Raw genomic sequence first — 15,321 nt, forward strand, 5'->3', positions numbered from 1 at the left:
ATTCCTAAGTATCAAAAGAGAAGTACTGCAAACCAGTGATAATTAGCAATAGTTTTACTCACACCAACATCACTCTAATATGGCACTCGATAAAAACAAAATAATCTGTTCTCTTAACTGGGAAAAACTGTACTAGTTTTGAGCAACTTAAAGTCACTGTAATATATTAACTGAATGACCCATAATTGCTGCATTGTTCTGATGTTTATCTTAGACTCTGCATGAGTGGTTTTTCCTTGATGCTAATCCCATTAGAAGTAAAATGGACTGCAGTTTTGAATCTCCTGTTCCTTGGGGGGAAAAATTAATTGACAGCTATTTAATAGTAGGTGCCATTTTATAGATAGCCAGACTGAAGAATAAAATAACTTGGAGAAAATGAACTTTTACCTGTTTCACAGCTTTTTATAGTAGACATAACCAGAAATCGTTCTCACATAGTAGAATAATCAAAAAATACCTTATGCATATTGGAACACAGCAGACAAAAAGACCAAACAATATGAAAAGCTTTCATACAACACAAATTTGTCTCAAGGATAATCTTTTTAGTGGAATCTTGCTATGTTTGCCTTCCTCATCATCAGGCCCATTCTCTTCCCTCCCCTCTCCCTGCCTCCCTGAGAGAACTCTTATACACTTTTCTTTGTTCTGTACAAGGAATGTCTGGAATAGACACAAGGTGCTCTACGTTGGAGCACAGTGTCTTCATCTTAGAAAGCTTGAAAGGGTAAAGACTATAACCTAGGGGTCTGATCCAACAGTCAGGACTATGAACTACAGGGTCGAGCTTCCTGATCCTTTCAAATATTTGGGGGAAAGAATTAGGTCCTTCCTTGGAGCTTTTCCAACATCATTACTATATTTAAATGATTTCTAGGGGCATAACGTATTTAGACCCCTTCATGTAGACAATCTTACTTCTGAGAAATAGGGAAATGAAAGTCACACTCATAGGCTGATCCTGCATTTGTCCACAGGTAATGATTCCCATGCACCATGACTGCAGAAACAATAAAGTGTCATGTCTCATGAAAATGATTTCTGGGCAAGCCTTGTTTAATCCTTCATCATATTGTAATGTTCCAATTTAAAACAATTAATAAACAGCTGTTACATATCTGAAGTGAAGTAACTATGACTAAATGGATGTTAGCAACAATCAATGGCTGATAGTTAGACATTATGTGCCTCCTAGTGGAAATATGCACCTGTATTTTCAAAGTATTGTGCCCCTACACACACAGACACACACACGCACACACACACACACACACACACGCAGAAGTCTGTATCTGTTCAAGCCTCTAGACTAATGTTATTCCCAACTAGACTAATGGAGGGAGATTTTGCTCCCACAGGACATTTAGCATTGTCTGGAGACATTTTTGGTTGTGACAAATGGGAGGTACTGCTGGCTTCTAGTAGGCAGAGGTCAGGGATACTGTTAGACATTCTACAATGCATAATGTTCCGTGCAAAAAGGACCTACCTGGTCCTTGATGTCATTTGTACAAAGGTTGAGGAACCTTGCTGTAAATATAGCTATCAAAAACTACAGGACAGAAGAGCACGTTAAAGGACATCTGGGGATGCAATGAGCAAGACCCAGACTGTGGGAAACTCGGGACAAGTAATTTGGTTTTTTCAACAAATATATTGCAAGAGGTAAACAACAGAAATGGAAGGTAAACCTACAAATCAAAAGACAGCAACTAATTCCAATGCATAGATTTTATTTGGACTTTGCTTTAAATGACACCACAAAAAAATAATAAAAAACCAATTGGGGAATTTTAAGAACTGATTATTTTAATGGTTGTTAACTCATAGGTGTGGGTTGTGATATTGTTATGCTATGTTTCAGTCCTTATATTTTAGAGTTAAATATTAAATTATTTAAAGATAAGATTATGGGCCCCTGGGTGGCTCAATCATTAAGCATCTGACTTCAGCTCAGGTCATGATCTCGCTGTTCATGGGTTCAAGTCCCACAGTGGGTGAGTTGAAGCCTCACTTCGGGAAAAACAGAATCCCCACTTCCGGTGAACCCACTTCTCTCTCTCTCTCTCTCTCTCTCTCTCTCTCTCTCTCTCTCTCTGCCCCTCCTGGGATTCTCTCTCTCTGCCACTCACTCACTTGCACCCTCTCTCTCTCTATTTCAAAAATAAAATATGGGCACCTGAGTGGCTCAGTTGGTTAAGCATCTGAATTCAGCTCCTGTCATGATCTCGCAGTCCATGAGTTCTAGTCCCATATTGGGCTCTGTGCTGACAGCTCAGAACCTATTTCAGATTCTGTGTCTCCCTCTCTCTCTGTACCCCTCCCCCCACCTCAAGTAGATAGATAGATAGATAGATAGATAGATAGATAGATAGATAGATAGATAAATGAAATAAAGATAAGATTATACGATGTGTGAAAACTGCTTCAAAATAAGAATAAAGAGATATAGGTAAGACAAAATTAGCTATGAGTTGGTAATTGATATAACTGGGTGATGAGTACAAAGGAGTTCATTATCAATTCACTCTGCTTTTGATTATATTTAAAACCTGCATGGGCATACAGTTTAGACCTAGGTTAAAAGCCTGAGGAGATGGTCATCACACCTACCTTGTGTCATTAAGGTAAAAATTGCATAAAATAGTGATTGGAGCCCAGCAAATGGCAGCTCTCTTCCCTACTTCCTGCAAGGGTTCCAAACAAAGGGAAAACAAAATGAGGCCAATTTGTCTCCCTATATTAGCACTTTCTAAAGACTTTGATCCAGGCCATTATTCTCTTTCTTGTACAAATCTGGCTGTGGCCAGGAGATCAAAGCACAAAGAAGCATGAAGATTCTTTTCTTAACTTCCTGATTTGTTGATTTTTTTTATACTTCTCCATAAATAACACGTAGTAATAAATAAATAAGGTAAAGAGAAATAGGAAAGAATACTTCATTACAAACCCCTTTTGCATGTGTCAGATTCATCTTAGAGCCATGAACCCTGAAGGATTCATGACTTGTATGATTCCAGGAGCAATTAACTATCATATAAATCTGGCTCTCTTAAGAAATCCTTATTGCACCTATTACTTGCACTTAAAAAAATAAACAAAACCTTGATTAAAAATTCCTGCTCAGATATTTTATAAAGCTCACTCACTTCCTTTCCATAACCCCTTTCTATAACAGCAGCCTGCATACTTGTACCCAGCCAGCTTTTTTCCGGAAGGTCTATTGGCAAAGTTGTGAGGCAGTTGTACTGATGACTTTAGACTTGGCTGCAGGGTGTTCACATGGAATAAATCCAAACAGTCTGTTTCAGTTGCCTTTTATTTTCCCTAGAGTAGCATTTCCTTCAGTTCCATTGCATTTCCAATAAAGCACTCATTTTTATCCACTTGTAAATTAGGGATAAAGACACAGACTGTTGGCTGGTGGCACAGCCTCTGGTTCTCTCTTAAACTTGCACAAGGTAGAACTTTCTCCTTCTGTAAATAAAGTCTTTCATGAAGAGCAATCACCAGACTTGGAACCAGAAGATGGATTTAGCCCTAGCTCTGCCACATATTTTCAACCTTGAACAAGCCAGTCTACTCTTTGCAATTTTAGTTTCTTTATTTGTGAGAGAATAATAACACCTGCTCGATTGTCCTCATTGAGGAACCGAATTAAGAATAACAACCAACATTTATATAACACTTACAGTTTACAAAATACTATAAAATATATGATTCATCACTATTATTTAGTCAAAAACATTTTCTTCACTTGCCACAATGAACGACCTATTGTTTGCTTTACAAAGTACTGACAGTACTTGACTCATGGACTTGATATTTTGTGACATCCAGGCATACACTACTATCTTTAAAATTGCCGGTAATTCTGTAAAATTTCCAAAATGAAAAGAGATCCAAATTAGAGACAACATAATCTCTTTCCGAGAGAACATTTAAGTTGGAAATTAAACCACAACACAACTATACCAGCAATCCTGCTAGGAAATGGAGATACAAAAACAAATCACAGTATTTTTCTCAAAGAAAAATAAGACCCAAGGAAAGAAAGCATCCAACTCTTGATTTCGGCTCAGGTCATGATCTCGCGGTCCAAGAGTTCAAGTCAAGCCAGCGTGACTGCTTGGGATTCTATCTCTCTCCCTCTCTCTCTCTTCCCCTCTGCCATTCATGCTCTCTCTCTCTCTCTCTCTCTCTCTCAAAATAAAAATAATAATAATAAATAAACATTAAAATGCACCATGTATGACGGTATGGATGCAACATGAATCTGGACCTATTTGGAGCCAGATCTTTCCCTTTCACAATATTTCTTCCATGAAAAGTACAGTTTGAACAGTATGGTGAAATAGGAATGATTTGCTCATAACCAGTTTATGTTAGCTCCCTCCCAAGGCACTGCACCATATTGGGAAATGTATCAAAAAAAAAGAACCAGAAAATGGTTCTCTCCTCATGAAGCATAAAATATACCAATTGGACCAAAGAAAGAAGTTTAGGAACAGTCCAGAAAATTAAAATTAAATCAAAATGATCAAACAATAGAGGTGTCCCATGAGAATAGACTAAAACTTAAATCTCCGTTGGAGACATAACTAAGTTTACGATCAAGGCATTCAAAATCTATCCACTGAGTATTGGAATACTGAAATATTAAAACAATTCCCTAAACTCCGAAATATAAATTTAAGAGCAAAAGAAAGACACTAACTGTGCTTAGCTCACAGTAAACTTACGAGACGCAGCCTATCAAAAGAAATTCAGGAAAAAATGTCTAAAACCTCAAGGACATTCTGATTCATAAATGATACCACAGATGATAAACGCATAAATAATAGACTTATAAGAACTTTTAAACAAAACTGAATATGTCTGAGACTAAAGATAGAGTTAGACAGACCACAGAACTTACATAGTAGAATAATTCCAATATTCTCACATTCTAACAATTCCACATAAACCTCAAGAGAGGCAGATTACTGATTTGTAAGAAGTACATGATGCACTATGATTATACACTCTCTTATTTTGGTTATGGTAATGTCTAAACATTACACATAGAATAGTGTGATTTCTATGCCTTATCTTGTAATCAGTTACAAACTAATATGTCATCATTGGAGAAAGCCATTTTCAGAATGTAACACTTTTCCAAAGGCAACCCGGAAAATACTGAGTCCATAAGAGCAGAAAACTAATGAGACATTTGGTTTAACATCATAATTCAATAAAACCCAACATTGACCAAACTGGATTTTGTATTCAATGTATTCAATAACTTTTCAGGATTCTATGTTAATGTTAAAAGTCTCTTCCAAAAATACAGAAACTTGACATGCTAAGGCAGGACACACTTAGAATGTCTTGCTAAAAATAGTCTCCTATCAGAATATCACCTCTAATCCACAAAAGAATCTGCCAAGAAATTTCAATAACAAGAGGCATATTGTAGGCATTTCTGTCCATCAACAGATCTAACAAATTGATTAAAATGCCAAAGGGACAAAGGTGAAAGCAAACACAGTGCAAAGACTGAAAGGGACTCACGGCAATCTTTCTCATCGGTTCCATCTGAGCAGTCTCTGACATGATCGCACCTGTATTCTTTTGGGATACATTCACCATTGGAGCATGTAATCTGATGGCTTGAGCATGTTCTCCCAGCTGTGGAGGGGAAAAGATACTACTTTATAATTACTGCCAAATACAGACCAATCCGTTGCCATTTACCAAAGATGAGTGAGGAAAATTTAAAAGCAAAGGCAAGAGAGTATATTGAACATAAAGTTTATAGGCTTAGAAAGCAGGGTACCCACCTACCCCAAGGTAGACAGTGTGAGCTGTCTGCAATGCAAAAGCAAAGGTATTAGTATCACGATACCATATCTAAATGCTCACAGAATCACATCAACACTCAAGCATGTGAGTGTAGACAATTATAGGATCAACATGTGTTGAGAATACAATATACATTGACAACCAAAATGGTAAAACAAAAACTTTGCAGATATAAGTAGTAGCCGAGTATCGGTTCAGGTACCTGTCATCGTAATACTTGCTTAAACAAGAAGGAAATATGCCAAAGGGTTATAACAGTGGTTATTTCTGAGTAATAAAATTGTAGGTGATTTTTTTTCTATGGGTGAGTTTTTCCCTATTATATCAGCTTTCTACATCGAACATGTGTCAATTGTATATATAAACAATTTAAACTAGCTTGTTTTTAGCCTATGTTGATTAGGGTAGGTAAAATCAGGACATCAGTAGCTTATCAAATTTGCCTCTGGATAAAACAGATAAAAATCAAAGGAGTTGATGCTGCAAGCACCATGTGAATGCTATTTGGGAAGCCTGAGGCAGGAATTATCATGGGATTTTTCAACTGTCCACATAAAAAGAGAAGCATTTGGGGGAAATGTGACCCACTGAAAAAAATTATAGTCCTCAAATTGAAGAAAAAAGGTTTCCCCTGCATTTTTACAGTTTCCTATACTTCCATATGGTAAAGATGCTTAAGTTTGGCAAAATTTGCTTTTCTGATGAAATTACGTATCTGTTAAGGGGTGTGCCATCATCTAAACTTTCTAAAAAAAACCTTTCAAAAAGACAAGTGGATAATCAATCACAGTTTTAGAGCTGACACTTGAGACTCAAATATATACAGGTTATCATATGATAAGACATTCCGTGTTTAATTGACTATATCTTGTCATCCTGTTCGTTCTAAGAAAATTCTTTCATTATGTATGTGTTATGTAATTCTTAAATAGCAAACAAGATTTTTCCAGGCAGCCTATTTCTGACACTTCAACAGTATGATTTCATATTTTCTCCTGGTACCTTGTATTAATAAAGTTAGAATAGATCAACTTTTCTAGAAGTCACTTAAACGTCTGAATTCAGCCAAAGCAGACACAATTTTATCTGAATAAGTCTAAAAAGATTAATATTTCCTCATTAAATTCCCATATAATTTACTTAAGTATGTATTGACAATTTCCACATAAAATTAAAGAACTTTTTTAAATTTTTTTTTTAAGTTTATTTATTTATTTTGAGAGAGAGAGAGAGAGAGAAGGAGAGGCAGAAAGAGAGGTAGTGGGAGCATCCCAAGCAGGCTCCACACTGTCGGTGCGGGGCTCAAACTCCCAAACCATGAGATCATGACCTGAGCTGAAATCAAGAGTTGGAGGCTCAACTGACTGAGACACTTAGGCACCCCTAAAGAACTTTTTTTATTCACAAAACGGCAAGTCATGAGTAGCAGTACTAACAAAATACATAGAAAAACTAAATCAAGTGCCAATAGTATTTTAAGTATCTTGGCTTTCCTCTTAAACTGACACCCAAAGCAATTGTATATTTTCTGCTTAACCTTTCAAAGGGGTTTATGAGGGGGTAATTAAAAGCTCATTCAAAAGCTCTGCACTGCAAAGGAAACAATCAACAAAACTAAAAGACAACCACGGTGGAATGGGAAAAAGATATTTGCAAATGACATATCAAACAAAGGGCTAGTATCCAAAATCTATAAAGAACTCACCAAACTCCACACCCAAAAAACAAATAATCCAGTGAAGAAATGGGCAGAAGACGTGAATAGACACTTCTCTAAAGAAGACATCCAGATGGCCAACAGGCACATGAAAAGATGCTCAACGCCACTCCTCATCAGGGAAATACAAATCAAAACCACACTCAGATATCACCTCACACCAGTCAGAGTGGCTAAAATGAACAAATCAGGAGACTATAGATGCTGGAGAGGATGTGGAGAAACGGGAACCCTCTTGCATTGTTGGTGGGAATGCAAACTGGTGCAGCTGCTCTGGAAAAGTGTGGAGGTTCCTCAAAAAATTAAAAATAGAACTACCCTATGACCCAGCAACAGCACTGCTAGGAATTTACCCAAGGGATACGGGAGTGCTGATGAATAGGAGTACTTGTACCCCAATGTTTATAGCAGCACTCTCAACAATAGCTAAATTATGGAAAGAGCCTAAATGTCCATCAATTGATGAATGGATAAAGAAATTGTGGTTTATATACACAATGGAATACTACTTGGCAATGAAAAAGAATGAAATATGGCCTTTTGTAGCAACGTGGATGGAACTGGAGAGTGTGATGCTAAGTGAAATAAGTCATACAGAGAAAGACAGATACCATATGTTTCCACTCTTATGTGGATCTTGAGAAACTTGACAGAAGACCATGGGGGAGGGGAAGGAAAAAAAAAGTTAGAGAGGGAGAGAGCCAAAGCATAAGAGACTGTTAAAAACTGAGAACAAACTGAGGGTTGATGGGGGGTGGGAGGGAGGGGAGGGTGGGTGATGGGTATTGAGGAGGGCACCTTTTGGGATGTGCACTGGATGTTGTATGGAAACCAATTTGACAATAAATTTCATATTTAAATAAATAAATAAATGCTCGTTCAAACACAGAAAAATGACAAATTAAAATCATATGGTTCCATGAACCAGTCTGATGCTAGAATTCACTTATTCATTACATAAACCTCTACTGGGGGCCTATTATATACCACAAAGTACACCAATAATGGGAATATAATGATGAATGAGGGACACTCCCTACTCTCAAGGAGCTCATGGCTTTCTAGGGGACACTAAGAATTTATTAGAGGGGTGCCTGGATAGCTGTGTTGGTTAAGCGTCCAGCTCTTGGTTTCAGCTCAGGTCATGATCTCACACTTTGTGAGCTCAAGCCCTGCGTCAGGATCTGTGTTGACAACTCAGAGCCTGTTTGAGATTCTCTCTCTCTCCCTCTCTCTATGCCTCTCCCCCACTTGTGTGCTTGCTCTGGCTCTCTCTCTCTCAAAATAAACACTTTTTTAAAAAAATTAAAAACAATGATGAAAGTGAATTATAGGCATACAAGGAATTATAGAAGGATCAGGGAGGTGTGCCTAATTCACTCTGAGATGAGAGTGTGAACAGGGACAGCTTCCTTTAGGAGGTAACACCTCACCTGGGTCTTAAAGGAGAAGCAGTGAGGTTAGCTAGGTCATAAGGAAAGGACTGTCTAGCAACAAGCATTCAGGCAGCATGCACAGTTGTGAAAGAGGGACACAGCACCATATGCCCAAGGGAACTAGAAGCACTGCTGTGACCCCACATGGAAATTTCCGGGCATGAATAGCAAGTGACAGACATGGAAAAATAAGTGCTGGCAGTGTCTTAGAAGCCACTGTAAACCATGAAACCATGTTAAGGAGCTGGAGCTTTCTTCTTGGGGTGGATAGAGAGATACCCAAGGGTTTTAGTTAAATCTTTGTAGTATCAGTGTCAGGGAGAACCTGAGGAGGCATAGGACTAGAGGCAGGGAGGCCAATCCAGAGGCTGCTGCAGTCACCCAGATAGATGCTGGAAATGATGCTACAAATGGGAAAGGGATGAACTTCAGAGGTATTAGGCCAGAGCTGGCTGACTAAGTGTGGGCAGAAGAATCAAGAATAATTCCAAATTTCCAGCTTGGGTGCCTAAGGGATTGTGCTATCCTTTCCATGCTAATTGATTACATCTTTAATGTCACTAACAGCCATCTTTATTTTTCCTCTAACGCTTTCATTATGAAATATGTTTCATAGGGGCGCCTAGGTGGCTCAGTCGGTTAAGAGTCCTACTTCAGCTCAGGTCACAATCTCACCACTGTGAGTTTGAGCCCCACATCGGGCTCTGTGCTGACAGCTCAGAGCCTGGAGACTGCTTCAGATTCTTGTCTCCCTCTCTCTACACCTCCCCCACTCGCACTCTCTGTCTCTCTCTCTCTCTGTCTCTCTGTCTCTCTCTCTCAAAAATAAATAAACATTAAAAATTTAGAAAAAAATGAAATGTTTCATAAAATTCTAGATTAACAAGGAAAAAGACTCACTCTGCCTATTTCTAGTAGTTAAGACTGATGTTGTATTTTCTGCTAGTACCTTATAGTGAGTTAATTTTATTTCTATAAAAAGATAAGGGTTCCTCAATGAGATACCACCTCACACCTGTCAGAATGGCTAACATTAACAATTCAGCAAACAGATGTTGGTGAGGATGTGGAGAAAGAGGATCTGTTTTGCACTGCTGGTGGGAATGCAAACTGGTGCAGCCACTCTGGAAAACAGTTTGGAAGTTCCTCAAAATTTAAAAATAGAACTACCATATGACCCAGCAATTGCCCTACTAGGTATTTATTCAAGGGATACATGTATGCTGTTTTGAAAGGACACATGCACCCCAATGTTTATAGCAGCACTATCAACAATAGCCAAAGTATGGAAAGAGCCCAAATGTCCATCAATGGGTGAATGGATAAAGAAGATGTGGTATATATATACAATGGAGTATTACTCAGCAATCAAAAAGAATGAAATCTTGCCATTTGCAACTATGTGGATGGAACTAGGGGGTATTATGCTAAGCAAAATTAGTCAGTCAGAGAAAGACAAATATCATGACTTCACTCATGTGAGGACTTTAAGGCACAGAACAGAAGAACACAAAGGAAGGGAAGCAAAAATAACATAAAAACAGGGAGAGGGACAAAACATAAGAGACTCAAATATGGAGAACAGAGGGTTACTGAAGTGCTTGTGGGAGGGGGGATGGGCTAAATGGGTAAGGGGCATTAAGGAATCTACTCCTGAAATCATTGTTGCACTATATACTAACTTGGATGTAAATTAAAAAAATAAATTAAATTAAAAAAAAAAAAAGATAGCAGTGCCTGGATGGCTCAGTCAGTGGCACACAACTTCAGCTCAGGTCATGATCTCACAGCTCATGGGTTCAAGCCCCATGTCGGGTTCTGTTCTGACAGCTCAGAGCCTAGAGGCTGCTTCGGGTTCTGTGTCTCCCTCTCTCTCTGCCCCTCCCCTGCTCATGCTCTCTCTCTCTCAAAAACAAACAGACATTAAAAAAAAATTTTTTAAAGGTAATTCATGTAGATCAACAAAAAACAAAAACAAAAAACAGTTCATGGGAGAAGATTATTAATCCCACTTGGGACACCTTGAATTTGAGGAGTCCTGGAGATCTCCAACAGGCAGTTGAACATGCAAGACTGATGTGCAGGCAAGAAATCTGGGTCATAAGCATAAATTTTGGTGTCACCAGGTCATCCAGATTTATCGAAATCATAAGGTTGGTTGAAATTATCCTGGAAAAGCATTGAGTAAGTGCAGGGCTCTAAGCAACAGCCATACTTACGGTCTGGGTAGAAAAGGAGTACAAAATGGAATGATCAAAGCAGTTCAGAAAAGAACCAGGACAATGAGGAGTCATGGCAGCCAAGATAGTAGTGTCCAGAAGGAGGGCGTGATCGCCAAAGTTGTGCAATAGGGAAGTCCATCCGATATTGAGGAGTTCCCTGGTGACCTTAGTGAATATAGTGGTGGCATATCCTGTCTGCAGCTAAGGATGCCCAATAAAGAATTTTATGACATTAAAAATGCAAGAATTATATTGTGAAATCCACACTCATTTAAAATAGCATGTAACATTGCTTATAAATTACTGCTATGGGAACACCTGGGTGGCTCAGTTAGTTAACCGTCTTGATTTCAGCTCAGGTCATGATCTCACAGTTTGGTGCATGGGATTGAGACCCACATGGGGCTCTGCACTAACAGCTAAGATCCTGCTTGGGATTCTCTCTCTCCCTCTCTCTCTCTCTCTCTCTCCCTCTGTCTCTCTCTCTCTCTCTCTCCCTCTCTCTCTCTCTCTCTCTGCCCCTCCCCCCCATACTCTCTCTCAAAAATAAATAAACATTTTCGAAAATTAAATAAATAAATTGCTGCTATAACATTTTCTCCAGTCTCTTTTCCCAAGTGGTTGTCCTTAGGAGCTCGCATACCCTCTGTAAATATTATTATTGGCAAGGGGTCATCCATTACATTGTATCACAATCTACAGCTCAGCTTTCTTCCTACTTTGTGTGGGGAGCAAGAGAAAATGGAACCAAAATGGTCCATCTAGCCAAAAGAGAAATAACTCATCAGTCATTAATTCATTCAGTACCCACTTATCAAGAACCTACTATCTGCTAGTAGGGATGCGAGCTGCAAAAAGCATATTCACTGCTCTCCAGAGATTCACAATCTAGCCCCATCCTGTTCTCACTGAGCACTCACTATCTGCAGTCATCGCTTCTTTCCCCTAGGACCTTTGAGGGATTGGCCAGAAAATAGTATTGGCCCAGACAGATTTCCTACAAACAAGGATTTCTTCCTGTGCCCTACTATGCCTGGCACTTTTAATTCCTCCCTTCACTACTTCTGAACTATCATCCCCCATCTCCCTTTTTCAGATCTGTTCTTCCCCTTTTGTTGTTCCTGAAACATGTTCACATCCTGAAACATAACTGGACCTCATCTGGACATCCTATGCTCCCATTTGGCCTTGATTAGCTCCTGTCCATGCCTTCCTCAAGATCGTCACTTGTCACCACCACCCTCCACAGCCCTACACAGTTTGCTGGTTTCTTCTTCATCACTTTGTCCCAAATATCACCATCTCTTTGTTGCTGGAAGTCCCCATGACCAACACTTACAAGCCCTAACAGGCTGTTTAATTATACAGTCTTCATTTTAGGAGTAAACTGAAGTCAAACTCAAGGGTATTTTGAGAATTCCTATTCTCTTCCTCAAAAGACCCTTGGCCCGACTGAAAAGAGTTCACAGTCAATGCTGGACTCAAAAGTACTGGGCTAAATTCCAAGCTCTTATAAATGAATCCAGGACCAACGAAAGGCCATGGAATCTCCATTACTAGTCATATAATGACTAAACAAGTTCTCACATGAAGTAGCCATCAAAAACATCTGTTTCTTCTTTGATCTTTGTGGACAATGACTGTAAAAATGCCAACAGGATCTTGGCTGACATCTTAAAATCAAAAAACAAAGTGATTATAGATGCCCATGATTTGTGGGATGTGTATTTAATGAAACAGAATGTGGGGGAGGCTTAAAGGTGAATGCCACACAGTGATCAGAGCTAGACTCTTCCACAGAACAATTGGGGTCAAGAGCCTGAAGCAGTTCCTTACAGTCAGATATCTGCTCTCCAATTTCCATCTCAGTCTAACCTGGACTTCTAAAAGATCTTTGGTTTTTCACTTTGGGGGCTCTGGGTGGGGTTGTCTTATAAACACACACACACACACACACACACACACACACACACACACACACGGAATGGATATTATGTTCTCCCTTCTAGAAGCTGAAATTATAAGGATGTGAATTCCAGGACTTCTACAGCTTTCATACAATCACAAAAAGAACCCTGGAACAACAATACACTTAGGCTTCTTATAGTGTGAGATAAATTCCCCCCTTTGCTTAACTTTTCTGAGACGTGTGTTTCATTCTTTGCAGCCAAAAACATCCTCATTGATACAGGCATAATTTGAAATTATACAAATATCCTTAATAGAGAAAGCAAAGGAATGCTACACATGGCATATTTCTCATATGCTGCCATCTAATATTTACCCAAGATTACTCTCTCGCTCAAAATTATTTTCAAGCCCACTTCAAACTCTTTTACAGTTTGATCCCAACGAAATTAGAATGGGAGCGTTTCTTCCAGTTTACTGTCCTGAACTCCCTCAGTGTCCAGGAATGCAGCAGCTGCCAAGGTCTTCCTCAGGGCTACCATTTCCCTCCTTCCTGCAGTTCATCCGACGCAAGCTATACCAGCAGTCACTGAAGCAACAAGCAACAATGCTTCCAACAGACCTCGCTACACTGCCACTTAATCAAAAAGAAGGCAGTTTAACACCGAGGCAGAAGGGGTGGAAGGTTATTATGCAGTGTGCACTGCAGGACCCAAAGGACTCATCCAACCGCCAACCACACAAATGAAGACTGCCCGCCCCCCACAGATACCAATAAATGTTCTGTTTCTTTACTGAGTGTGACATATTCTTAATACTGAGAACCTATCCTATTTCCAAATCGCTGGGGTATATTTATAATTCTTCAGCACGTTCACACTTTCAACATCTTCTCACCCTGGGTGAGATTGCCCGCATAGGTGCCCCCTGTGATTTGAGTTCCAATTCAGCATTTATAAAGAATCATCCCATTATTATTTTTAAATTTTAGGTGTCCAGGGGGCCAAAACAAAATTCCTCTACAATTACTTACGGCAATGTTGATGTTCATCGGAGCCATCCTCACAGTCCTCATCATTGTCACACTCCCAGAAGTTAGGGATGCATAGACCTTCACCCTGACACAGGAATTGGTTCGACTTGCAAGAAGGGGGAGCTAAAACAAACCAGGAAAGGACTCAGCTCATTGTGTGAAACATCCACCCTATTACACCAGCAAGCAATGCTTATTTCAAAACAATCTGTGTCAACTCCTGCTTAACACATTGATGGCAAATAGTAAACAATCCTATAAAACAGCCTGTGGACTCTAATCAGCATTCAATGCCAAATAATTGCGACAAAGGCATCACAACAAACTGATGATGCCAAGATTAAATACAAAGAATAAAACAAACAACCAAAACACAAAGGCATGACCAAAAAATATCAAATTAAGAATGTAACTTAAATACAAACTAACCATGAGTTATTGCTAAACTATTTGAAATGCTTTGTAATAACTAATAGTAAAGCATCATGATGAGCTGAAAAAACATGCTATTTGGAAAAGAAGACCCAGAATTGAATAATTATTATTTCTATAATTTTCTTGACTTAAGATCTTTGGCAGGTTCTCTGAGCCTCAATGTGTGCACCATAAAATGGGGACTATATCTCATAGTTTGCTATAAAAAAATAAGTTAAATAATTTATGTGCAAGTGAAGTATAATGTTAGCTGCTGTCACTATTGTTGTTGGTACTGTTGTTATTATCGTTGTTATGGAACATTGTTATTACATTAACAATCTCTAAAGAGTTGTTGGTACAACTGTATTTATTCCTCTGTCCCAGAATACACAGTTCTTGCTTTTCTGTTCCTGGTGTTTAATCTAAAAATGAACTCAGTAATCCCATAGGAGGCAAACAGATAGCACATGATCATGTCTCTGCAGATAGAACTACTCCCTTGCACAAAATATGATTCACAAACTAGCAGCATGAGCATCACATGGGAGCTGGTAGAGATGCAGAATCTCAGGTCCCACTCCAAACATATGGATGTGAAACCAGCACGTCAACAAGCTCCCCGATGCTCCATTTGTGCATCCATTTGTGCAAGTTTGAGAAGCACTGAATAGGACCTATTCCCCACCCTCCTCTCATTGTCAAATGCATCACGATCCAAACAATACACCAAAGTTTGTTCTG

At 39.0% G+C, this 15,321-nt stretch overlaps 1 protein-coding gene across 1 annotated transcript in view; it reads right to left on the reverse strand.

Annotated features, from left to right (window-relative positions):
- The window catches only part of LRP2 (LDL receptor related protein 2), a 198,056-nt gene that overhangs the window by 143,191 nt on the left and 39,544 nt on the right, over nucleotides 1–15,321 (reverse strand). The window contains exons 3-4 of the mRNA XM_042994641.1: nucleotides 14,164–14,286; nucleotides 5,557–5,673 (exon numbers count right to left, since the gene is read on the reverse strand). Of these exons, the coding sequence (XP_042850575.1) occupies nucleotides 5,557–5,673; nucleotides 14,164–14,286 (240 nt within the window). The remainder of the gene's footprint in view (nucleotides 1–5,556; nucleotides 5,674–14,163; nucleotides 14,287–15,321) is intronic.

This window comes from Panthera tigris, chromosome C1 (genome assembly GCF_018350195.1).
Source record: "Panthera tigris isolate Pti1 chromosome C1, P.tigris_Pti1_mat1.1, whole genome shotgun sequence".
Lineage (NCBI taxonomy): Eukaryota > Metazoa > Chordata > Mammalia > Carnivora > Felidae > Panthera > Panthera tigris.